Raw genomic sequence first — 26,435 nt, forward strand, 5'->3', positions numbered from 1 at the left:
ATAACGACTGAAGATGCCTTTTACCAGATCGCGGTGTTGAAGTTTGAGCTGATCTGATGCTTTTATTGCATTTCCTTTGGGATTGATACAGAGGCTAGAAGTACCCTTAGCATGGAGCCTGAGGTTCCAAGCTGAATCAGAACTAAAGGTTGGGAGGAGATTTGTTATTGCTGGGTGCTTGTGAGCTGGTTGATGAGAATCGATCAAAATGGCGGAAATCTCGTTTTCAATTGATCATATAGTACTTCTCTCCAGAGTGGCCAGGATCTAGAATCCAGAGCCCTGCCCCATTTCAGGCCCAATGTGGACCCCAAAGTAATGACCCCTGTCCATGAAATTCAGAGCTGGGTGGAGTCAAAGTTACATTTGAGACTGGCTTTCAGGTGCATCCTTGGTTGAAAATACCTACAGGTAAATATTCAAGTGTTCCTTTGGAGAATGTTATGGAAAAAACACCCCTGATCTAGTAATATTTAGTAATCAGTTAGCAGGTACTTCCCCTAGGAGCAGTTGGGAGAGGTGGGATTCCAGGAGTGAGCAATGTCTTGGCTGGACAAGAAGTGAGGGGTCGCAGTTGAAGATTGCTGTGTTATCTTATTGGTGCTCAACGATGGAGCTATGTAGATTAAGCTGATCGGCAGAGGGAAATGAAGCCACGATTTAAATAATCGCGGCTTCATTTAAATTTAAATGGCTGCCGCGCTGAGCCGATAAACAGCTGATCAGCTGTTTGTCAGCTCAGCGCGCTACTTGGACGCTCCCGCGCCGACCTGAAAGCCCTTTATCGACCTACCCGTTATGCCTCGTAGGATGAGGTTTACCGGGGAGGTCGATAAAGGGCTTTCATGTCGGCAGGGGAGCGTCTAGACTAGCACACTGAGCCGACAAACAGCTGATCAGCAGTTTGTCGGCTGAGCGCGGCAGCCATTTAAATTTAAATGAAGCCACGATTATTTAAATCGCGGCTTCATTTCCCTCTGCCGATCAGCCTAATCTACATGGCTCCATCAACGGAGCCATGTAGTTTAGACACACCCTATGTGTGCTTACTGTGAGTAGGGCCTTACTCCATGTGTGTACTTTTACTGTGATAGGGCCTTACTCCACGTGCAGCTCCTGAAGGCACTCATAGAGTAAGGTACCCAAAGCGGGTCGTGGCAGTGGAGCGGGGCAGACAGTGGGAGTAATGAGTGCTGCCAGCGTGCTGTGGTGACAATTCTCTGCTCTTTTCCCTTTCTAGTGGTACATGAATGGGAATAAATATTTCTTAGATCCGTGGAACATCATGGATACGCTTGGAATCTTTTACTTCATAGCCGGGATCATATTCAGGTGAGCAGAGTTCAGTCTCAAGGCACGTCGCCATGGTTCCCCTCAGTGCCAGCTACTGGTACGGTGTGTGTCTGGCTGACGCAAGATGAACAACGTCACTTGCGCTCACGACCAAATGTCCTGTGTTCCCTACAGTCATGGATTTTGCTTCCTAGGCACAAAGGCTGGTTCTGCAGAACATCTCGTAGGCTGAGGAGAACTTGTTCTAGGCACTTTCCTCCTGCTCAGATAATGATTAACGAGCCCACAGAAGTTTGGTTTGGGTGCTGCTCCAGTCAGAGTTCCACAACCCCATGTTGTCTGGACTCAGAGGAGGCTTTCCTGGATTTCAGGAAGGCCTGCAGCACAGTGCGATCCAGTTACAGGGAATACCGGGTATGGTCTGGCAGACTTACACAGAGCTGGCTGGGCACCATGAGCCCTCAGGCATGCTCAGTGGAGATACCTCCGGTGTCCTGACTTCAGGAGAACTAATGGGTGGCAGAAGCAGCTGCTACTAATGAGTTACAGCCTTTCAAGAGGCCGGTTTGATCAAGAGGGCAGCTTTGGTGGGGGGGACGAGAGACAGAACCAGAATTTTCCCTCCAACTCTCTACCTTCAAACTGCCCGTTGGAGTAAAACGGAACCTGGCTCTGAACCAGCGTCTCGGTGTTCACACAAGCCCAACCCTCCCACCCTCCTCTCCACAATGTTAGGGGACTCTGAGGTAAGGCGCCGTTGGTTGGAACCATCTCTGTTTTAGTCAGTTTTTGCAAGGCCTGAGCAGATGTATCTAGTTCCATCTGGTACTGCTCCTTCATCCTGGCTGGCCTTGTTCAAAGAGCCAGAAACCCAATTAACGTCTGAGAGGAACTGGATGGCTCTGATAACAGGCCATGGGGTGCGACGCTTTATGGATTGCCTGTGTGAACGTGGCCCAACCCAGGAATGCCTGAAAGCCGTGTATCAGCTGATGGTTTGCACGGCAAGTACTAGGTTAAACAGTATTTTGTAGGCAGGACAAAGGGTATGTCTACACTACATGGCTCCGTCGATGGAGCCATGTAGATGAGCTTTGTAGACATAGCAAAATGAAGCGGCGATTTAAATAATCGCCACTTCACTTACATCCAAATGGCTGCCGCGCTGTGCCAATCAGCTTGTTTGTCGGCTCAGCGCGGTAGTCTGGACGCTCGGCGGTCAACATCAAAAGCCTTTGTCGACCGCCCCGGTAAACCTCATCCTACGAGGCATAACGGGACGGTTGACAAAGTCTTTTGATGTCGACCACCGAGCGTCCAGATTACCGTGCTGAGCTGACAAACAGCTGATCAGCACAGCGTGGCAGCCATTTTGATGTAAATGAAGCGACGATTATTTACATCGCCGCTTCACTTTGCTATGTCTACAAAGCTCATCTACATGGCTCCGTCGATGGAGCCATGTAGTGTAGACATACCCAAAGGGTTCTCCTGCCAGCAAAGCAAATGCCACTGGCTCACTTGTAAAGATTTGTGTGGTTGGTAAAAATGCCAACAAACAGCCTTCACGCTACCCAACTTTAAAAGCTGTGTTGCGTAGAGTGTCCTTAGTTGTATCTTTGGCAGCCCCAGAAAAGCGGAGCAAGAGGCTAGAATGGGAATGGACCCGCATGTTCCAGCGCAGAATTCAGATGTCTGTCCTTGGTCACGGGGTGAGCAGGGAGGTTTGGAGGAAGCTGCTGGTTTTTCTTCCCAGGATTATCTGACTCCTACTCTCACTGGCTATAATGCAGCCAGCCTTTAGGTGTGTTTTCAAAGGGCCGCGGTCATTGCTACACATTTCACAATAGAGCTCTGCTCACGTGCACAGACTGGATTCTGTGACGCAGAAATGAATTCATACATCCTGCAATAGACCTTGTTCATGTATTTGGTCAATTGTAACTCAGTTATTGATGTTACGCTGCCATAATGCACTAGTAAGTTGCTGGTATATTTGGGTGGGGGGATGAAAGGAATGAAAGCACTGTACAAAGTGGTGTTGCACTTCTGCTTAGAGGACCGAAGAGACTGCCAACTCTTTCTCAAAGACTATAAAGTGGGTAACTAAGTAAGCACGCGCTTACCCAGGTTCTCAGCCGTTTCCACATGTTTCTGACATAACTTTAGCCCAGGTTTCACTGCACTTATTTTTCTTCCCCAGGCTCCATTCCTCCAATGAGAGCTCCTGGTACTCTGGGCGAGTCATTTTTTGCCTAGACTACATCATTTTTACTCTGAGGCTGATCCACATTTTCACAGTGAGCAGGAATCTAGGACCAAAAATCATTATGCTGCAGAGGATGGTAAGACACGATCAATCATCCATAACATTCTAAATACACGATGTGACAAGCTGTTCTTCTTCGAGTGAAATTCCCCCTATACAGAGGGCTAGTGTGGGGCCCGAGCCCAACAAAAGTCCTCAAAACAGGGTTTAATTGAGATTGAAGAGGGACTTGTGTAGTTAGTACAGAGACTCAGAGGGGTAGCTGTGTTATTCTGTATCTTTAAAAACAATGAGTGGTCCTGGCGCACCATAGAGACAAACCAAAATAAATAGGATCATGAGCTTTCGGGGGCAAAACCCACTTCATCAGGTGAGTTGAAGTGGAAATAACAGAATCCAAAAGATATATAACAGCAAAAGCAATTACTTGTCAGCTGTAGGACCTGTGTTTAAGACTAATTAAGTGGGTTGGATGTGTCCCGTTTATAGCTTATGTGAAAATGCAGATGTTAAAGGCAGGAGAAATTGGCTTTGTAGTGCATTAACCAGTTAATGTTTTTATTCAAGCCCAGAGTAACAATGTCAAATTTATAAATGAATTCCAGTTCTGCAGACTCTCTCTGTAACTGGGTAATGAAATTTCTTTGTAGAAGAATAGCTCCTTTTAAATCCATGATTGAGTGACCAGGCCGGTTACAATGTTCCCCTACATGTGTGTGTGTGTTACCATTCCTGGTATCTGATTTGTGTGCATTTATGCTTTGTCACAGAGACTTTCTGGTTTGGCCAATAGACATGGCCAGCAATGTAGATTTTGGGGGTCTGATCCAAAACCAATGGGATTTTTCCATTGATCTCATTAGGCTTTGGATTAGGATTTTATAACCACTTAAACTCGGGTGTAACCTCCACGTCTGGATGGAAGCCATCTGAAAACGTGGCTGTACCGTGTTGCCGAGTGACAGGCCTTACACATCTGGCCCCAACCTACTGTTCAAGTCCTGGGAACAAGCGCCTGAGTACTCTGCAGGGTGACTTGCTGCAGGAATGCGGATGATACGCTGAACTGTTTCTCTTGGTACCTTCCTACCCTAGCTGATCGATGTCTTCTTCTTCCTGTTCCTCTTCGGGGTGTGGATGGTGGCCTTCGGCGTGGCCAGGCAGGGCATCCTGCGGAAGAACGAGCATCGGTGGGAGTGGATCTTCCGATCGGTGATCTACGAGCCATACCTGGCCATGTTTGGCCAGTACCCTGATGACATTGACGGTAGCTGTCTCCTGGGTCTACCTCCCCTGAGCAAGGGAAGGGCTCAGCTAGGGAGCCCCCAGTGTCTCTTAGGGCCAGGTCCTGCCTTGGACCCAGGTCTGCCCTGAGCCCTGCTGACTCAAGGGAGGCTGGGCAGGGAGGCAGGTCTGCTGGCTGGATCTGACCCATCATGAGTGCCCAAGCCAGTGTGAAAGGAGGATAGACTACTAGTGGCCAGTCTTCCCTGTAAGTGCCCAGGAGCGATTCACGTACCGCCCCGCTCATTAGCGGGATCACAGCCAGCAGCATGTATTTCTATGCTGCTGGCTTGGTGCACACAACAAAATTTATTCCGCACATGGATGGAAAAATGTAGAGGGAACATTGTTTATGGCTGGGGCCAAGTAGTTGGATAACTGGGGGTGGGACTGGAGACCTTAGAGGGATGTGCTTCATCAGCCCTCTGAAAACGGGGCCCTGTTAGAGGAGCCCTCCTTCCCCTCCCCTCTGGCACCGAGCACTTCACCAGACCCAGCCCTGCTCCAGGCTGACCTCCCTGTCCCACTTCCCTTTTCTGCAGGTATCTGGGACAGCCCCTGCATACTCACTGCAATCAGACCCCCGCCGGGCAGGCCCCTGGCCTTTGTCCCGGGAGCGCCTCGGGGAGCAAAAGGGCTTCTTCCCACGGCTCCCACCAGCTCACTCCTGTCTCCTCTTGCCCCAGGCACCACGTACAATTTCGATCGCTGCACCTTCTCGGGGAACGAGTCTAAGCCTCTGTGCGTAGAGCTGGATGCCAACAACCACCCCCGCTTCCCGGAGTGGATCACCATCCCCCTGGTCTGCATCTACATGCTCTCCACCAACATCCTCCTGGTGAACCTGCTGGTGGCCATGTTCGGGTAGGTACCAGGGTGCGGGGCTCTGCGCTGATCCGTGCAGTCTGCAGGACGGCCACACAGGGGGGACCCGGGTTCACGAGGGGACTTCCTCGTAGAAAGTCCCCTAAGGAGTGAAAAGCTGATTTAACCCTCCCCAGAAAACACCAGAGACCTGGGGTCTGGGGGTTGGATGGCTCTTTCCATCATCAGTGCTGCTCTTTGCCACCAGGGAATCTTTCTGCATTGGTGTCAAGTATCAGAGGAGTCGCCGTGTTAGTCTGGATCTGCAAAAGCGACAAGGAGTCCTGTAGCACCTTACAGACTAACAGATATATTGGAGCATAAGCTTTCGTGGGCAAAGACCCACTGCGTGCATCTGACGAAGTGGGTCTTTGCCCATGAAAGCTTATGCTCCAATACATCTGTTAGTCTCTAAGGGTATGTCTACACTAGCTCAGTAGTTCGAGCTAGGTAGGCAAATGAGGGCAACCGGAGTTGCAAATGAAGCCCGGGATTTTTAAACCCCCTTAGTCCAAACTCCATGCCCGCGGCTACACGCGGCATGGAGTAGGTAGTTCGAATTAGGAGGTGTACTGGTAGTTCGAATTAGAGATCCTAATTCAAACTACCTACTCTGTGCCGCGTGTAGCCGCGGGCACGGAGTTCGGACTAAGGGGGATTTAAAAATGGCGGCGCCCGGGAAGATGCAAATGAAGCCCGGGATATTTAAATCCCGGGCTTCATTTGCAACTCTGGTTGCCCTTATTTGCCTACCTAGCTCGAACTACCGAGCTAGTGTAGACATACCCTCAGGTGCTACAGGACTCCTTGTCATTTCTGCATTGGTGGCGCCCTCCTATCCAACGATTGAACTTTTTACAGGCAGAAACTGGCCAGCCTCTTGCTGCCACATTCCCTGACATGCTGATGATGCGTTTTGTGTCGCATTGCTAGTGGAGCCTGGTTGCCCCCGGCTTTTACAGCTCCAGGTGCAGTGGCAATTGCAATGTCTGTAAAACTGATCCGGCGTGTCTGAGATTTGCTCAGGTGTTTTTCTGCTGGGTCTGAACCTCCGACCCCTTCCCATCCGCTGCTCAAGCCAGGGGCTTTCCTGGCTTGAAAATGAAAGCGCAGGCCAGCTGCTTGCCAAAGGAAGTTCGCTCTGGGGTCCTGCCCCAGGGGCCGGAAGCAGTAATCGTGGATGATTAACGACCTTGATTGCGCTGACAACTTTAAATGACTCTTCATCCCTTCCCCCTATCGGAGAGGTGCTTTTGAATAATTTCACCTTAGAACTCCCTTCTGCCAAAGGGCAGGAGTCCTTTAATCCGCCCAGAGTATTGTTGCTGACTGCTGGAATTTACGCCCTATGACCATGTGGGCATTGGAGGGTCTATAGATGGGTAAGTGCCTACGGCACGTGGGTGCTGTTTAAAAAGTTTTCTCTCCATCCTTCCCAAAATTAAAATATGTGACCTCAGCGGCGATAAACTTCCAAAACTCGAGGGACCCTCCCCCCACCTTTAGGCTGGATTCTGGTTCCCGAATCAGGTTTGCAGCCAGCAACTGTGGCTGCTCCCCATCTCCCTGGCCTGGATTCAAACCCCTGCAGCTTAGAGGGGCTTGGAATCTGGACCAACATTTCTGTAACCGCAAACTTTCCCTCGCTGATCGTGCAGTTAATACAATGCACCAGAGCAGATGGACAACTTCTTGCTTGACACACTCTTTTCACGACTCAATCAGATGCAGACTTGCTGCCTGGGTGCATGATTTGTAGCCGACATTCAGCGCACCGGTGTCTTCTCGGTCCTGCTATTTGTCTCCCTGACTTGTAGCCCAAGCTCCGTGCGGTGTCGTCTGTGGATGAATGGAAGAAGTCAAGAGGGTTCCTCTAAGGAGATAGGAATGGCTTTTTATATTCCAGGGGAGTTACCCATGTGTTTAGCATTACGGCAGTGATGCTCCCTTCTGGGGGAATGCTCGGCTGGCCAGGCTGACAAGTCTGACATCTGAAATGTGCTCTCAGTCGTTCCTGACTGTATCCCAAATCCGTGGAGTAGCGAGTCTTGCTGACGGAGTGAGAAAGGATCAACTGTTTTAGGAACGGGTGAACTGCTTTGGTTAGCATCAGAATGGGCCCGAGCAAGTCAGAAAAGGAAAGTCTGGGAAATCTGGTCCGAGTATGTTGGCCCTCAACTCCCACCAGAAAGCCGATTTGTCTGCATGGACTCTGGGAGGTGGCGAGTGTGGGTCCGGCTGCCGCCTTGTGAGCTGTGTTGGGTCCAGTCGGGGTCCTGCACCAGGCTGGGTGTCGATCCATGTGTAAAACATGTCAAGGAGCCGCAAGCAAAGCACAGTCACACCTATTGATGGAAGGGGCATGTGACTTACTAGCTCTATTTGTTTTCACTTTGCAAACAAATCAGAATGAGACCAGGCAAAGTGCCCCCAGGGGTCTGTCCTGGAGCAAGTTTTGTTCAACACCTCCAGTAATGCTCTGGATGGTGGGATGGTTTGCTCTCTGAGCGCATTCATGGATGGAGAGGTAGCTACCCTGGAGGGCAGAGAGAGGGTCCAGAGTGACCTAGAGAAATTGGAGGATTGGGCCAAAAGAAAACTGATTGGCTGTGTCTAGACTGGCAAGTTTTTCCGCAAAATCAGCTGCTTTTGCGGAAAAACTTGCCAGCTGTCTACACTGGCTGCTTGAATTTCTGCAAGAACACTGACTTCCTACTGTCTGAAATCAGTGCTTCTTGCGGAAATACTGTGCTGCTCCCGTTCGGGCAAAAGCCCTCTTGCGCAAATCATTTGTGCAAGAGGGCCAGTGTAGACAGCACAGTACTGTTTTGTGCAAAAAAGCCCCAATGGCTAAAATGACGATCGTGGCTTTTTTGCGCAAAAGCGCGTCTAGATTGGCACGGATGCTCCTGGTGGGGCGGAGACAGACTCACTCTTGCTCCAGTGGTGGAGCAGGAGGGACCTGGCTGCCAGGGAAGCTAGAGACTTCCTGACGTAGAGCAGGGCTGGGGAAAGGCAGGCAGGGCTGGGGAGACTCTGGCCAGGAAGCTCCCAGGCTGCAAGGCCTGGAGGAAGGCCTGAGGGTACTAAGCGACACAGCCAGGGCAGGAGAAGGCAGCAGGGTCCACACCCTCTTGCCTATGATGAGCGGCCATGTCAGGCTGCAGTTTGCTCCGAGGCAGGGGCTAGGTGAAGACTGGCCGTGGGTCACTGAGGCAAGGTGGGCATGAGGGGTTGGGGGTTCCCAGTGGGGGAGGACTCCGGAGTGCGGGGGCACTGCTGTAGGGCAGTACCCAGGTGGGAGGATGGGAAGGATGTGGGTCCTAGTACACAGAGGTGGAGGAAAACAGGTAACAGCTGCTGTGACACCCTGTGGAAGAGCTAATTCCCAGAGTCACCAGCGGGGGTTGTCCCAAAACGGTGAGGCCCACCGTGTTACAGAGAGCTCCAATTCAATTAAAATGCATCAAGAGTGATTTCCTCTGTTCAAGGAAAATAAATATTTTGTCTGCAAATTTAAGGATTTTTTTTTTTTTAGAGAGCTGGAAACCAAAGGATATTTCACACTAGATTAGAGAGGTGTTAAGATTCCTGTAGTGTAGCTTAACCTTCTGAAAATCCTATTAAGAGCTCTTGAAAGAGACATTTTGAACGATCACATTTGTCCTGTAACAATGGTAGGGAAAGGTTTGGGGAAGGCACCATTGTTTTATTTTGTTTCTATAACAGCTAGTTCTTGTCCATGGTTTGGGGTCCTAAATTACTGCTCCTAACAAGAAACTCTGGTGTGGTTCTGGCTTTGCAAACAGCCTATTGTTTTGCTTTGCACAAAACTGTCTGAGTTGGCAAATATTATTCATGCAAGACATTGTCTAGCTATAGGGCAGCCATGATGTGTTTGCAGAACTAGAAGAATATCCCCTCAAGACCGGCCCACGCCTGTGGGTCATTTAATCTGTCATTAGTCTTTCACTAATTACTTTCCTCTGCTCCACTTCTTCCTCCATTTTCCAGCCTCTCCAAACTAGAGTCAAACTTTGAAACCCAGGGGCTACGTCTAGACTGGCATGATTTTCCGCAAATGCTTTTAACGGAAAAGCTTCTCCGTTAAAAGCATTTGCGGAAAAGAGCGTCTAGATTGGCATGGATGCTTTTGCGCAAAAGTATCCGTGGCCAATCTAGACACGCTTTTGTGCAAAAAAGCCCCAATTGCCATTTTCGCGATCGGGGCTTTTTTGTGCAAAACAAATCTGAGCTGTCTACACTGGCCCTTTTGCCCGAACGGGAGCAACATAGTATTTCTGCAAGAAGCACTGATTTCTTACATGAGATTATCAGTGTTCTTTTGGAAATTCAAGCAGCCAGTGTAGACAGCTGGCAAGTTTTTCCGGAAAAACTTGCCAGTCTAGACACAGCCAGGATGTTTGTGTGACTTTGAAATTATGCAAAACCAATTCCTCACCCGTGCTAATCAGAAAACCTCTGTTGGTTGGCTCAAATGAAAATATTTACTGGATATTAAACACCAAGGCTGTGTCTAGACTGGCCAGTTTTTCCGGAAAATCAGCCGCTTTTCCGGAAAAACTTGCCAGCTGTCTACACTGGCCGCTTGAATTTCCGCAAAACCACTGACGATCTCATGTAAGATTGCCAGTGTTCTTGCGGAAATACTATGCTGCTCCCATTTGGGCAAAAGTCCTTTTGCACAAAACTTTTGCGCAAAAGGGCCAGTGTAGACAGCTCAGATTTGTTTTCCGCAAAAAAGCCCCGATGGCAAAAATGGCAATCGGGGCTTTTTTGCGGAAAACCGCGTCCAGATTGGCCACGGACGCTTTTCCGCAAAAAGTGCTTTTGCGGAAAAGCATCCTGCCAATCTAGACGTGCTTTTCCGAAAATGCTTTTAACGGAAAACTTTTCCGTTAAAAGCATTTGCGGAAAATCATGCCAGTCTAGACGTAGCCCAAGTGGTACCCTTAGACCAGGGGTCTCCCACCTATTTAAGCCCGAGATCACTTTCTGAATTTAAGTGCAATCCAGGACCTACCTCGAACCCAAGTACCTTTGCCTGCCTGCCTTTGTGCTCCTTCTCCAAAGCCCTGCCCCTGCTCACTTTGTCCTCCCTCCCACCCACATTCTTGCTCCCTTTCACCAGGCAGGGGCAGAAGGTTTAGGCACAGGATCTGGTCTTGGGCTAAGGGATTTGGAGTGAGAGGGGCTCTGAGCTGAGCCTGGGGCAGGAGATTGGGGTGCAGGGGGGGGGGTTCATGACTGGGGCAGGGAATTGGAGCTAGCTCCAGCTGGGCACTGCTTACCTCCGGTGGCTCCTGGGTAGGGGTGCAGTGGGGCTAAGGCAGGCTCCCCCCTGCCCTGGCCTGACACCACTCTCAAAAGCAGCCAGCAAACTCCCTCCGTCCCAAGCTTTGTTGTGCCTCCCTCTGTTCTGTGGAGATAGAATACAGGGTGGGAGGGGGGCACCCTGACATCAGCGCCCTCCTCTCCCTTCCCTCCCCTGCACCGCAAGCAGGAGATTCCGGGTGGGGAGGAAGCGGAGGAGGGGCAGGAGGTGCACAGTAGTGGGGGGAAGGGGCAGATGAAGTGCTGGCACTTGACAGCCTCTTGGCCAAACCAGCCAGGATCACCTGTCAGAGGCTCCAAGATCTACCAGTAGATCCCGATCTACTCAGGAGCGGCCTGAGGCCGGCTGCGGCAGCTGGCGCCCCAGGCGGAAGACGCGATCGGCGTCCCTGCCTGCACAGCCGTCAATGGCCATGATGTCCTCATCGGGCGCCCCGGCACCCTGTGTCATCATCATCAGGCGCCCAGGCCGGCAGCGCCCTAGGCAGCTGCCTAGTTTGTCTAGTCTCACAGGCCGCCCCTGGATCTACTGGTGGGTGACCACTGCCTTAGACGCACAGCCGTTTATTTTTCAATCTGCCCCTTAGTTACACTGTTGGATCCGTACAAGAAAACAACGACCAGGTGTGGAAGTTTCAGCGCTACTTCTTGGTTCAGGAGTACGGCAGCCGTTTGACTATTCCATTTCCTTTCGTCATCTTTGCCTACATCTACATGGTGCTGAAGAAATGCTTTCAATGCTGCTGTGAAAAACAATGCAAAGAGCCCTCCATCTGTTGTAAGTGGGATTTGTGTGTTGTTTCTACCCCTTGCCTGGGTTCTTGGAGGAGCGGGACCTTTGTCCCCACACTCATTCTCTTTGTAGGTACTGCTTCCCACCACTTGTACTGCTCTCGGTGCCATTGCTAGAACGGGACAGCTTGACAACCAGTATCCTTAGCAGGTCCAACTGAGTTTTGGCCCATGTGTCAAAATTGTAAGGTTCCCCAAATTGTCATCCAGTGTTACTCCCACGTGCGACGTTTGCCTGAAGCCAGACTTTATTACACACCTCTCCATAGGTGAATGCTTCTAAACCTCAAATGCTGTGACCATTCCGAGTGGAAATGTGCATCAATTCCTCTTTCTAATACAAACCCTGTTAGTCTGGCCCCTGCCACGACCATGCCATAAAAGACACGATGTTCTGTTTACAAGCTAGCTGCTAATTTGCTATCTGCAGAGAAAGAAATTCCGCCAGCTCTGGTGCCCCGACTTGCCGTCAGACCCTTTCACATTTCAAAACGGCACAGGCAAATTGAGTTAGTCTAATGCCTTTTTGTATTTCTCAGGTTCAAAAAATGAGGACAATGAGACGCTTGCATGGGAAGCTGTCATGAAAGAAAATTACCTTGTCAAAACCAATTCCAAAGCAAATGACTCATCAGAGGAGTATGTCTGTTTTTTCTTTACCTTCTGCTCTTAGACTAAAATTCACTTCTGCAAACTTTTTATTTTTTATTCAGAAAATCCTTTTTACGTTAAGAAAGTATGCTTATACACCGATATATTAATAAAATCAGCCAAAAATCAGCTTACTCATTCTGCCTCAAGTAACATATTGGAGATTTTTATAATCCATTTTCATGAATAGATGTATTTATGTACAACTGCATACCAAAAATGTCTTCCATTAGCTTGCTTGAGTGAACTTGGGCAAATCACCTCTCTCTGCCTCTATGTTCCCATCTGTCAAATGGGGCTAATTAGATTTTCCTCCTTTTTTCAAAATGCTTTAAGATTCATTAATGACATGGGCTATTTAAGAACTAGGTAGGATAGTTTTAAATTTTTACATAGATTAGATTGGGGTCTCCCATTTTTAGTTGGGACTTGAAAGGAGAATTACAGACTAAGGGCGGATCCACAAACTTTGTCAAATCCTGACATTTGGCTGACTAGCCTCTGAGCTCCTTCAGGATCCAGCTACACATTTTTAGAGCAACAGCTGAGTCAGACAAACTGCCAAGAAGAAAAATGTTCACAGACCAGAATCAGAGAACAAAGTTATCAGAAGGTACTGGCCAGATTTTTGAAAGATATTTAGGTACCTAGCTGCCATGAAGAACACACATGCAACTTCATTGAAAATGCCACGGAACATACAGGGATTTTGTAGCAACCCTCTAAGAGAATCTAGGTATTCCTCATTTCCAATTTGGTCACTGAAAAGCTAGTAACCTTGGGTACAAGTACCAGAGGGGTAGCCGTGTTAGTCTGGATCTGCAAGAACAACGAGAAGTCTTGTGGCATCTTATAAACTAACAGATTTATTGGAACATAAGCTTTCGTGGGCAAAGACCCACTTTGTGACATGCAGCTGATGAAGTGGGTCTTTGCCCATGAAAGCTTATGCTCCAATAAATCTCTTAGTCTATAAGGTGCCATGGGACTTATTGTTCTAACTTTGGGTAGAGGGTTTCAGTGATTCTAAGACATGCAACTTTCCTGTTGTGAACGTTCCATCCTTAAATGCATAAGTCTTCCCACATGCTGCTCAACATTGAGTTACAAGCTAGATATATTCATGGGTGGCCACATTTTAAGACAAAGGGGATTGCCAAGTGCCAGTAATTTATACACCGAGTTACATTTGTTATAATCAATAGCAGGTGCACCCAGCCATAATAACTTGTCTCCTCCCGGAAAGATGAATGGGAGCTGTATATGTTCCCAGACAATAACACCTGCAGTCAATATCCGCTTTCTCATTAACCTTCAACGATGTGCATCCAGAGCAGAAGATCATTTTAGGATCCAACAGCCATTGTTTTCCTAGGTCCACATTTTGGGTACTCCTATATGACTAGATGTTCGGCCATACATTCATTTCATGCAACGTTCTGTTGCACAGTTTGACACTGAAGCAAGAGGAAGATGTTAGTCACTAGCTGAATTTTTAGTCTCGCAAGATTCATTTTGGTGGGTTTTTTTGTCTCTTCGCAGGATGGTACATCGATTTAGACAACTGGATGTGAAGGTACTTGGGTTTTGATTGGTCTGGAGAATATGTGTTTATCTGATATGACATGAATAGATAGGGGACCTCTTTATTTAAGCTCCGTTTACACTGACTGGTAGTCAGATATAATTTCCTTAGGGTTGTATTTATCCTATATTGGGAGCTGTGTGAAGGCACTGTGCCTTAGGCAGAAAACATAGCATGGGGCACAGACATCTGGCAAGGTTACGAGACTCACCGGAGGTTGCTCAGGTGCTAGGAGTTGTCTTGTTGCACTGAGGCACGAAAGAGCAGACACGTTCTGAGCCCTGCAAGTGAGAGAAGCCACAGTGGGAGCCAGGTGTGAAAACAGGGCAGCCTTTCCTGCCGACTGGTTTCCACCAAACTCCAGGGACCAGCTCCAGGCTCCCACCTCGAAAGCAAAGGCAGATTCCGAGTCATTTGCAGTCCACTGGCTTCGTGATGCCTGCTTGTTAAATCTGTGAAATAGCTGTTTGTTAGGCCTCAGGATGCTGAGTACATGGATGGTGTCCTTCCAAATGGTCTGTCCTGGGGCAATGTTTGAAGAGGCACTTATTTATTAATTTTATTTATTTATTTCAAATATTTTTACCCCGCCTCTCTATTTAAAATATTCGAGGCGGCTTACAATTAAAAAAAACCCACAATCAATAAATGTATATAAAGGAAAATACAAGAAATAAAATACTGAAATAAAGGCACTTCTATTGTGCACTAGGGCCGTTTCCCTGAATTGTTTGTCAGCACAGCTGAGTTTGTCTAGTCCAGTGTTTCTCAACCAGTGGTATGAGGGGTACTCGAGAGAAGTCTGGGGGGTAAGTCAACACAACTGCAATTTGGAGAAAATTGAATTTTTGTTGTAAGTTTTACAGCGCTTTATTATTTTTGTACTTTTTACACCCCAAAATTTCATCGCCCGCCTGGCTACGATTAAGTTGTTTAAACAAATGTGTGTCTGAAAACTGTAGGTACGGGGGTACTTATAATTTTTAAGGGGTACTTTATAAAAAAAAAAGGTTGAGAAACACTGGTCTAGCCGATACAAATAGTTGGCTATTTCTCAGTCACTAACAGCTGGCATTCCGAGGATAACCAAAGGAACAGGTGCTTAACGCGAGGGTGCCATGGGCACTTTTGTCACTGTTTTACAGCCATTCCAGGGCATTTTAAAGGACTCCCTACTAATTGGCCTCAGACATCCCTCTGTTAATTATCAACTGCCTTTGGAATAAGCTAGGCTGACTTCAGAGTAACACGAATTTTTATTTGTTTTGTTTTTGTTTTTGTTGTTAGCTGAATGATCTGAAAGGCCTTCTGAAGGAGATTGCTAACAAACTGAAATGAAGGCAGCTTGAAAGCAGAGGAGGCAAACCGCAGCCATGCACGCTCCTTTATCGACTCACAAAAAAGAGAGGATCTAATCTGCCTCTCTGGGCTTCAATGCATCTGTCTGTTAAAAAGGAAGGGTTCCATTCGACGCTGGTTACTGATGTGTCTGTGTATAACATCAGCATTAAAAAGGGAATGCTCAGCCCTATCTCACTTGGTCATTCTGGATTAAATCCAAGGATATACCATCGCCCTCTTTAATTTCCAGATGATCATTTTTTAAATCTTTTAAACCCCATCAAAATTGCCTTGTTTTGGTCCCTCGTTGGCTTAAAAGCACCAGGCTGTCCCAATGTATGTATTATTTATACTAGAAGTCCCAGCTGAGGTCCCTTCTGTGGTAGGAGCTGCACAAACACAATGAAAGTTCTTCTTCTGAAGACGTCAACGACAGTTGCACTGGGTGCTTACGGGCTAGCATAAATCTGCTTTGTAGAAATGAATTTTCATTGGTGTCTGCCGTGACTGTGGAAATTGTGCCTCTTTTCCATTGTGATTGTTGCTCATGTTCTGCTCTGTGGATCCGGTACCAGCCGTGCTCCCCGTGTGTCATGCTGGATGTAGCTGTGAGTAGTGTAACAAATGTACCTTTCTGAGCATATACATTAAATCATAAGTTCACTCTGGCGTCTTGCCTCATTTCAGGGTGGGAAAGAGAAACAAGCTATTTTCCTAAGCCAAATAGTGTTGATTACTGTTGTTACCCCTATAACACTTTCTGTGTTTCTTTAGCTAAACTCATTTGTACAAAAGCTTCAGAGAGAGAGCCATGTTAGTCTGTAACTTGAAAAACTTGAAAAACCATGAATAGTCTAGCAGCACCTTAAAGACTAACAAAACATGGAGTTGGTGTCCTAAGAACATAAGAGTGGCCACACTGGATCAGATCAACAGTCCATCCAACCCAGTATCCTGTCTGCTGACAGCGGCCGATGCCAGGTGCCCCAGAGGGAGGGAACACAACACGTAATCTTCACATGAACCCTCCCTTGTCACCCACCTCCAGAAAAATAGAGGCTAGGGACACCATTCCTACACATTCTGGCTAATAGCCATTGATGGACCTAACCTCTGTGAAGCTATCTAGCTCTTTTTTGAACCCTGTTAAAGTCCTAGCCTTCACCACATCCCCTGGCAAGAAGTTCCACAGATTGACTGTGCGCTGAGTGAAGAAAAAACTTCCTTTTGTTTGTTTTAAACCTGCTGCCTATTCACTTCATTTGGTGACTCCTAGTTCTTATATTGGGGGAATAAGTAAATAACTTTTCCTTATTGACTTTTTGCACACCAATCATGATTTTATAGACCTCTATCCTATCCCCCCTAAGTCTCCTCTTTTCTAAGATGAAAAGCCCAATTCTTTTTAATCTCTCCTCATATGGGATCTGTTCCAAACCCCTCATCATTTTTGTTGCCCTTCTCTGAACCTTTTCCAATGTCAAGATATCTTTTTTGAGATGAGACAACCACATCTATATGCAGTGTTCAAGATGTGGGTGTCCCAGGGTTTTATACAGCGGCAATAAGATAGTCTCTGTCTTATTCTCTACCCCTTTCTTAATGACTACTAACATTCTATTTGCTTGTTTGCCTGCCACTGCGCACTGAGTGAATGTTTTCAGAGGATTGTCCACAATGACTCCAAGATCTCTCTCTTGAGTAGTTGTAACTAAACTAGACCCCGTCATATTGTATGTGTAGTTGGGATTTTTTTTCCACAATGTGCATTACTTTACATGTATCAACATTAAATTCCATTTGCCATTTTGTTGCCCAATCGCTTAGTTTGGTGAGGTCTTTTTGAAGCTCTTCACGGTCTGCTTTGGTCTTAACTATCTTGAACAATGTGGTATCATCTGCACATTTTGCCACCTCACTGTTTACCACTTTCTCTAGATCGTTTATAAATAAGTTGAATAGGATGGGTCCCAGGACAGACCCTTGGACCCTACTAGGTACAACCTACTTCTTCAGATGAATGGAGTATGAAAAGTCCAGATCCAAAAATAAATAGGGAATGGCGGGGGGAAGGGAAGAAGGAAAGGGGAAAAATAATGAAATAGAGTGTTCTAGTTACAAGGAGCTGAGAGAGAAGGTGCAAATTGTTCATTAAGTACCCCATTGTGTAGTTGGTTGAGTCATTAGGATGTGGAAGGTAGTGTGTTAGCCAGGTAATCTCTTTATTCATACCTTTGTTATGGCTCCCAAACTTGGACAGGCAACCATTCTGTTTTGTTGCCACCTCCCTATCTCCCTCCCCCCCCCCCCCCTTGTCTTACTGGAGGAGTTGGGACAAGTGAGAAGACTTGGAGAATAATTAGGGAAACAATGACACTAGGCACCTGTTCTTGATAAGGACTTTCCAGTGAGGGAAGACATTCTGACAATTGGGTGCAGATGGGATGTCTTGAGGGGGGACGGGGAGAGAGCTAAAAAATCCTAAAATTGCATTGCTCTTTAGTGATCAAGATTTCCCAAAATGTACAATCGCATGGACCAAACCAGAATGATCCGTTCGAGGATAAACCACAGAATTACTAACGTGCAAAGAGCAGACAACAACGGGCAACTTCAAAAGCATCTTATTCTAGAGTGTAAGTTTCTCCCTCCCAGGCTCTTGGCCTCATCTACATTCCATGAGGGCAGGGGTGTTGCTCCCTGTGGCTGTAGCTTGTGTCGGGTGTTGAACACCCCACGCTCCAGCGCTACGACGCACAGAACAAGAATGCTGCTTTTTGTGCTGTGCCAGGTGAAACTGCCTGCACGGCCTGTAAGTGGCATTGCTCGTGGTCTGGGGACGTCTCGTTAGTGCAAGTAAATGAGCACTGTTAAATACCAACACTACAAATAACAAAACTCAGCTGCCCTGAGGATGGGTCCTGAGGTGGGGAGCGGGCGTGGTGGACAACCCCATTGTCACCAGTGTAGATGTACACTAAGGCTATGTCTACACTGGCGAGATCTTGTGCCAGAAATATGCAACTGAGGCTAAGTGTGGAATATCGCCGAGCCTCTTTTGCATATCTAATGAGCTGCCATTTTTGCGGAAGAGGCTCTAGCACCAGGAGGAACTGTCTACACTGCCCCTTCTTGCGCAAGAAAAACCCTCTTGCGCAATGCCGCTATTCCTGAAAATAATCAGCGTAGTGGCATTGCACAAGAGGGTTTTTCTTGCGTACGAAGGGGCAGTGTAGATGTTCCTTCTGGTGCAAGAGCATCTTCCGCAAAAATGGCGGTTCATTAGATATGCAAATGAGGCTCAGTGATATTCCATGCTTAGCCGAATTTGCATATTTCTGGCACAAGATCCCGCCAGTGTAGACATAGCCTCTGGCTACATCCACACTGCCCAGTCTTGCGCAAGAACATATGCAAGTGAGGCGTGCTTCATGTTCTTGTGCAAGACTGGGCAGTGTAGACATAACCTAAGTATAAATGTAGCATCTGTGTGTGTGCGATAAACTGTTTTGTATTTCCTTACGTGGGGGAGGGGGAGGCCTGCATTTTTCCTCCAAGCAATCGTCTGCTTTGCCGCTATTGATTCGGTTTAACACCGCGGCGGTATTACCTCACAGTGGTTTTGCATCCACTTCCCCCTGCCTCGTTAGTCGCTCTGTCATAAATGTTGGGTTTTTATGATGCGCCGTTTCATTTTGGGTAGGATGTTAATGCATTGTCAGTACCACATAACTGGCTAACACCATATCCGAAGGAGCGTGCAAATCCAATTATCTCTCCGCTAATTTATAATGTGGGATTATACCGCTAGGGCAATCTCTTTCGATAACAGAACATTAAGCAGACATATGAAATGCCTGTCCTATGGTGTATGATTTAGCTGGCTTCTGAAAGGAATTCCTTTTGCTCCGAAGACAGAGGAATGGCTGCTTTCAATCAGGTAACTGAAATAGATCGGGGTTCAGCTCTGGCACACATTCAAATGACACAACTTGAAATCTCACCTCCACTGAGGCTGTGGGGCTGAATGAACGTTGAAAGGGTTTCTGTCAGCTGTCTGCTTGCAGATACAAAGGCATGGGGAAGAAAGATTTACCCAACTTAGAAAATTAATCCTGGCCAAAATTAAGCCTCAATGACAATAAATCCCCTTCCCTTTGTAAAATCTTTGCTCTATAAATGTCGGCGTGTTTCAGGGACAGGGAGAGAAATGTGAAATGAGCTTCGGTCTGTGGTTCCGCTAGCTGCTGTTGAATTTTTTGGAATGAAATGCTTCTGTGTTAGCGCTGTCCTAGCCCTCCCCCCCCCCCCCCTCCGGAGAGCGTGCAATGAATAATGCATTTGCTCACTCCAGGGAGTTTTCTGCTTGCAAAAGATCAGCCCGTGGGTTGTTTTCTGCTGTTGATTTGTCTTTGAACTTGGTTGTCAGTGTGGAGCTGTTAATTGCTCAGGGCCACTCCTAGCAGCGCCCCTGGGTTTTGCATTTGGCTTCCCTGCCCCTGGGGGCCAACCCTGTTGCTGGCTCCTCCAACCCCAGGTCCCGGCCTCTGGGCAGCCCCCGTGGGGTCCTGCCAGCCCTCGGAGTCCTGCTTGGGCCTGAAGGGACACATTGAGCATCTGCTTCAAGCTGGCCTCCAGTTCTGCCCACATTAGCTTGCCCCCGTTCAGTGGAGGGAAAGAGCCCGGTGCCTTGGAGGATCTAGGCCTGGGTGCCTGGCGGCGTTCCCTGTGAAGTGTGCACTTGTGTAGCCGCTCTGGAGAGATTCCAATGCTGCCCAGCGGATTAGCAGAGCGCCCACCGCTAGCTTTGCGTTTCTAGTGCACAGCCACACACGCCTCAGTGCACATAAAATTATTCCGCACCTGGGTGGAAAAGATGAGAGGGAAGCTTGGTGCCTGTCTGCCCATCGTTCACATGGCGTGGCTGTCAGCAAATTCACCCACTTGCGCTCAGCCCATGCACCAAGTACCCCCAGAGAGAAAAGCAGGAGTTGCTACGGCTGGGGCGGAGGAGCCAGGCTCTGGCTGCGAGCTGCAAGAGCCCCCCATCCTATGCTGATTGGCACCCCTGGCTGCACATGCACAGAAGGCAGCCGCAGAGTGGGCGGGAGCCCAGGTTTGCAAGCTTCGTCTTGCAAGCTTGCCGGGGTGGGAAAGCTGCTTCTGCCAGAGGGGCAACATGCCTACTGGGTGGCCAAGGAAGGGACGCATAGTCCTGCCCCACACTCCTGAATTTTCCTTACCAGGCCGTGCTCCCCCTTACTGCTGCTTGCAGCCCCCCGCCCTGCACCAGGCTGCTCGCTCACCTCTGTGCAACAGACCGGCTGCCCCCCACGGTGCCCGCTGTCTCCAGCAACGCTGCACCCCGCCGGCCAGTCGCCTCTTCCTGCTGCTCCCCGCCTCCACCCGGCCCACTTGTTCTGGGCATCACCAGAGTCCCTGTCCTGGGCCATGCCCCCACCGTGCAAGGCGCTGTATGCACGCAGATGCTGGGCCCTGCCCCGCAGTCAGCTGAGCAGCCAAGCACAGGGAAAGAAATGACATAGGGCTGGAGGCAGCTGGGAACCCAAGGACACACCCAATCCTGCTCTCTTCTTGGAAGCAGCTGGCCAGGCCCTCTATCCTCTCCGGCGGGCGCTGTGCAAAATTTGCCAGCTCCTTCCTCACAGCAGGGGGCACCGGCGCGGAACGTTTCTGTTCGTAGGGCTGGCCGGCCCGGGTTAGCTTTCCCCAGTTTCCAAGGCGGTGGCGTCTGGTGGCCTGATCTCAGGCCTGGGAGCCAGGAATGGTTGAATTCTGTGACAGCGGCTTTCCCTGGATTTCCTCCACAGCCGACGCCAGTCCTGCCCCTCTGCCCCCCACTCAACCGGGGGCGAGGAAGGAAGGGTCTTGCCAGGGAGGGGCGAGAACAGATACCGGGTTGCAGTGAAGTGAAAGGGCTTTTCATGCATGGCAGCAGGAGGGCCAGGCAGCTGCTGACTAACCCGGGGACTTTCTAACTATGGTCATGACCCAGCACTGGGCCGTGGGATGTCAGGCACTGAGGCTCGTGGCTGCAGGGGATCAGGTGAGCCGTGGGGGGCTAAGGCAGCTCCCTGCCTGGCCTGCACCACAGACTGTGCTGTGCCCCAGAAGCGGTCGCAGCAGGCCCGGCTTCTAGCTGTGGGGGAGCACACAGGGCTCCGTGCACTGCCCCACCCTCAGCACTAGCTCCGCAGTCCCACTGGCTGGGAACCTGCTGCCGGCTGCTTCTGGGGGCAGCCTGGTCTGTGGGGCAAGAAGCAGCCTTAACCCCCCTGCTGCACCGCTGAGCGGGAGCCTCTTGAGGTCAGCCCTCTTAACCCCCGAAGTCCAGAGCCCTCTGCTGCACCCCAAAGCTCTCCTCAGCCCCACCCCAGAGCCTGCTCTTCAGCCACACGCCGTGCACTGGGGCAACATAGCGGCAGGGCTTCGGTGGCCGCGGCCTGGGCCTGTTCACTCGCAGGCCGGGAAAGGCCGACTGCTGGGCTGGCTTGCTGGGCTTCACCTGCCCACAGAGCCGCAGCTGCTGGGCTGGAACTCATGCCGGCTGGGCTGCTTCCTACAGAGACCCCCTCTGCCCATAGCCTGCTCCCCCCAACTGGTGAAGGGCCTTTGGGTTTGGGAAAACGTGTGGCTAGCCTGTGGGCCAGGCTATGCCCTGCCCCGCCCTGCCCCGAGGTAAATGTCAGCCAGGGGGGCCAATTAACCCTGTAAGCTGCAAGCTGAGAGGAATCAAGGCTGAGCGAAAGGCCTTAATTAGGGGATGCTCAGCTGGGCAGGGAACGAGGGGCTATAAAGCCAGGGAGCAGCTTGCCCACCAGGGCTGAGAGGGGGTGACAGGCAGGGAGTGTGTGTTTGGGGCTCTAGACAGGAGCCTGCAGTAATTCCCTGGAAGGAGGCACTTTGGGTTGGCAAACCCAGGAGGTGGGGGGCAGGGCTGAGAGGAGAAGCAGCAAGATTCATGAGGGGCAGATGGTGGTGGTGGCGGATTAGTGGGGTCCTGAGGTGGAACTCAGAGTAGAGGGTGGGCCAAGCTTTCCCTACCAGTCTAGGGGCAATGTGTGTGAGAAAACTACTGGTGAGGAAAGACTTGGATACCCCCCATAGATCAAGGGGGTGGTAGCAGGGCATGCAGTGAGCAGCAGAAGGGACACTGGAGCTGTAAAGAGCTCATTCCTCTCTCCTTCCCCCTTGAACACTCAGGAGGAGGCTTTACCCATGGGGGTGGACCCCAGGACAGTGTGGGGAAGGTGTTTTTTGTACCATGTGCACACAGGCTGCAAGTCCCAGTCTTCTTGCTATTTACAATGCTCCCGCCCAGCAAGGGATGCACATGACTTACAAATCAGAGTGTGGCAGTAGCAACTGGGCAATGACAGGGAAGTGCTTATCACGGTCCAGTAGCTAAACTCAGCAAGGGGAAGGCAGTGCAATGGGTCACAGTGAGAAAACCTTTACTCTGCCCTCTGATGAAAGCTAACGGCCGGGAACACAGAGGCAAGGTGTCAGTGGGGCAGAATGTGGGTTTTAGTCTAAATGTCTTGGTTCTTGTGGGCGTTGATTTGATTATTTACTGACAACAGCCTTAACTAGATAGACAGTCCCCTACAAAAGGTAATAGACCCACAGAGTGTGTATATAGCCTGCATCTTGGGCTACAGAACTCAGTAAAACGTTATGAATGTCGCTTTTCAAACATCAGGCCCTTGCTGCGTACTTGCCAGGCCTTTAGATTTCTAGGTTAACGTTGGACTCTCAGCAGCAACACGAAACCATGTCTCTATGGCTCCATGTGGGAGCTGATCCGGGCGGAATGTGCCGAAACCGCAAACACAAATATTTAGTTTTCAAAGGCAGCGCAGTTCAAAGAATGGGAAACAAAAGCCGTGGGCGTCTCCGGCACCCTCGGTTGCAAAAGGGCGACGCGGTGTTATCCAGGCTTTGTTTGAAGTGATCAAACGTTCCCTGTGCTCCAGGTTCAAAGTCCACTTTCAGGAACACCCTTCTCTGGGCCAGCCCAACCCTTTTCACACACAGGGAGCCAGGCCATACCTATACATACCTGTGAGAGAGGCTAAACTAAACCCTAATGAACCCACAGAACAGGCTTTGGATCGGGCCCTGAGAGAACAAGGTGGCCATTTTGCTTCTACAAGGCTGAGGGTAGAACCGCTCTAGGCTGGTGCTCGTAGGAGAAACCTACAGGCCTGCTCCCAATGTGATAGCTAAGGGACAGTAGGCTCCACTCTGGTGGCATGGGACTCTCTGGGTTTGCTTCCAGTTTCTGGCATTTGGGCGCTTTCCCTGGCCTTGCCCACATGAAGCCCCCAAGCCCTCAGCTGCTCTGGTCTTCGCTATTCCTCAGAACAAACGCTCCCACCCTGGGTGGGCCAGAGTTCACCCACTGCTGTTGCTGAGGAGGAAGGCCCATGCCACATCCCAGGGCCAGATGTGAGGGGGGGGAGAGAGAACAATCAGGGAGAAGCTAGGAGGCCGCACGTAGTCCATCCAGCTTTCTTCCATCCCATACTCCATTGTGAGGACATGCAGGGCACCAATCTTCCGAGGTGTTTGCAGGGAGTGACCATAGGCTGCTCAGGGCAGACAGCCATTTTCTCAAAGGCCCGATCCAAAATCTAGTGAAGTCAACGGGCGTCTTTCCAATGTGCTTTGGACCTTTGTGGCTGACATTGGTTTAACCCCTGGAGTCACAGAAGTGTTGGGATTCTGGCTTCTGGCCTCGCACAACACTGCCACTTTTCAGCTCGGTGGCAGAAACCGGCCATGGAGGAACGATGCAGAGGCAAAAGGTTACCAGCAAAACCAAACGAATCTTCCTAGGCAGCTCTGAAGGAAGAGTGATGGTTCAAACGCCTGAGGTGATGCACCTGGGCATGTTCTTGGAAGTGTAAACATGCCAGAAGGCCGCACGATGTGCCCTTTTAGATGACAATATATGGTGTGACAAAAAAAGCCGTTGTGTAGCACTTTAAAGACTAACAAGAGAGTCCTAAAGGGAAATTATTGTCCTCTCAATTGTCTAGGAAGAGGAGTAGGTTTGACTGCAGGGAGTGAAGCTGGCCTACAAATTGTCATCTAACAGAGGGCTGTTAAGTTCCCTGTTCTCTCTTGTCATAAATGGTGCAGATCTGTTCACTGCAGAAAAGAAATTGGATGGAAAAAGCTCCCCAGAGATCCTGGCATCTGGAACCAGCTAGTAGGGGAGCTAATGACTAACACTTGCAGTGCCTTAAAATATTTCTCCCCTCCCCTTATGTTTCAGGAGATTTAGGGCTATTCTGAAAACAGACTCTTAGTTCTGTTTCCAAAGACATTTTTGCTTTGTGTCCATAAGGGTTTCCATCAGTTGTGTAAGTTCAAGCTCTCTTTGGGCATGTCTACACTAGGAAATGATTTTGAAATAACTCCCAAAATAATAGTTTTGAAATAGCACGTCCACACTATGGGGAAGCCTCCAAATGAGTCCGAGGCAGGCTCCATTAATGTGGACGCGCTACCTCTACTTAGAACCCCAGGAAGCACTGGGGAGTAACGAGTTTGAATGACGCTGGGGAGTTGTTATTTCGAAAGAGCAGCAGCGGAGTGTCCACACTCCAGCTATTTCTAAATTACTATTTTGAAAATTGTGTTATTCCTCGTGGAAAGCAGGAGTTATTATTCCAAAATAACCAGGCTGTTATTTTGAAATAACAGGCTTGGTAGTGTGGATGCTCCACTTGTTATTTTGAAATAACGCCCTATTATAGACCCAGACTTAGAAAGTCTCCTAGATCTTCCCAAATCAGATTAAATTGGCTATATTATCCAGATAGTACAGAACTGCCTATGAGTTTTTTCTCTCTGGACCTGGCAGAAACTAGACATCAAAAAGTTAAAGCTGAATTTCAAGTGCTCGGTATTAAGAACATCAGAACAGCCATATTGGGTCAGACCAAAGGTCCATCTAGCCCATTATCCTGTCTGACGACAGTGGCCAGTGCCAAGTGCCCCAGAGGGAGTGAACAGAAGAGATCAAGTGATCCATTCCCTGTAGCCCATTCCCACCTTCTGACAAACAGAGGCTAGGGACACCATTCCTACCCATCCTGGCTAATAGTCATTGAGGGATGTAACCTCCATGAATTTATCTAGTTCTTTTTTGAACCCTCTTAAATTCCTGGTTTTCACAACTTCCTCTGGCAAGGAGTTCCGCAGGTTGACAGTGCATTGTGTGAAGAAAAACTTCCTTTTGTTTGTTTTAAACCTGTTCCCTATTAATTGCATGTGGTGATCCCTAGTTCTTGTGTTAGGAGGAGTAAATAGCACTTTCTTATCTACTTTCTCCATACCAGTCATGATTTTATAGATTTCTCTCATATCCTGCCCCCTTAGTCACCTCTTTTCCAAGCTGAAAAGTATCTCTCTCCTCATATGGAAGTCATTCCATACCCTTAATCAATTTTGTTGTCCTTTTCTGAACTCATTCCAATTCCAATATATCTTTTTTGAGATGGGGTGAACACATCTGTATGCAGTATTCAAGATGTGGGCGTACCATGGATTTATACAGAGGCAATATGATATTTTCTGTCTTATTATCTATCTCTTTTTTAATGATTCCCAATATTCTGTTTGCTTTTTTGACTGCTGCTGCACACTGAGTGGATGTTTTCAGAGAACTCTCCACAATGACTCTCTACCTTGAGTGCTCACAGCTAATTTAGACTGCAGCATTTTATATGTATAGTTTAGATTATGTTTTCCAATGTGCATGACTTTGCATTTCTCAACATTAAATGTCATCTACCATTTTGTTTCCCGGTCACCCAGTTTTGAGAGATTCTTTTATAGCTCTTCACAGTCTTGGTGACCGCTGATCTAAGGGTACATCTACACAGCAGCGTTATTTCGGAGGGTCTGCACGGCAAGCCGTCATTTTGAAATAACGTCAAGCTAGTCCGACTCCTCTAAGCCTCATTT

At 48.9% G+C, this 26,435-nt stretch overlaps 1 protein-coding gene across 1 annotated transcript in view; it reads left to right on the forward strand.

The window, feature by feature from the left end:
- TRPM8 (transient receptor potential cation channel subfamily M member 8) overlaps nucleotides 1–16,081 on the forward strand; it is a 37,985-nt gene extending 21,904 nt beyond the window's left edge. The window contains exons 17-24 of the mRNA XM_075934061.1: nucleotides 1,241–1,332; nucleotides 3,497–3,638; nucleotides 4,658–4,829; nucleotides 5,533–5,710; nucleotides 11,653–11,843; nucleotides 12,397–12,496; nucleotides 14,051–14,084; nucleotides 15,381–16,081. Of these exons, the coding sequence (XP_075790176.1) occupies nucleotides 1,241–1,332; nucleotides 3,497–3,638; nucleotides 4,658–4,829; nucleotides 5,533–5,710; nucleotides 11,653–11,843; nucleotides 12,397–12,496; nucleotides 14,051–14,084; nucleotides 15,381–15,431 (960 nt within the window). The 3' untranslated portion in view covers nucleotides 15,432–16,081. The remainder of the gene's footprint in view (nucleotides 1–1,240; nucleotides 1,333–3,496; nucleotides 3,639–4,657; nucleotides 4,830–5,532; nucleotides 5,711–11,652; nucleotides 11,844–12,396; nucleotides 12,497–14,050; nucleotides 14,085–15,380) is intronic.
- Nucleotides 16,082–26,435: the final 10,354 nt, after the last annotated feature.

Source organism: Pelodiscus sinensis, chromosome 7 (genome assembly GCF_049634645.1).
Source record: "Pelodiscus sinensis isolate JC-2024 chromosome 7, ASM4963464v1, whole genome shotgun sequence".
Taxonomy (NCBI): Eukaryota; Metazoa; Chordata; order Testudines; family Trionychidae; genus Pelodiscus; species Pelodiscus sinensis.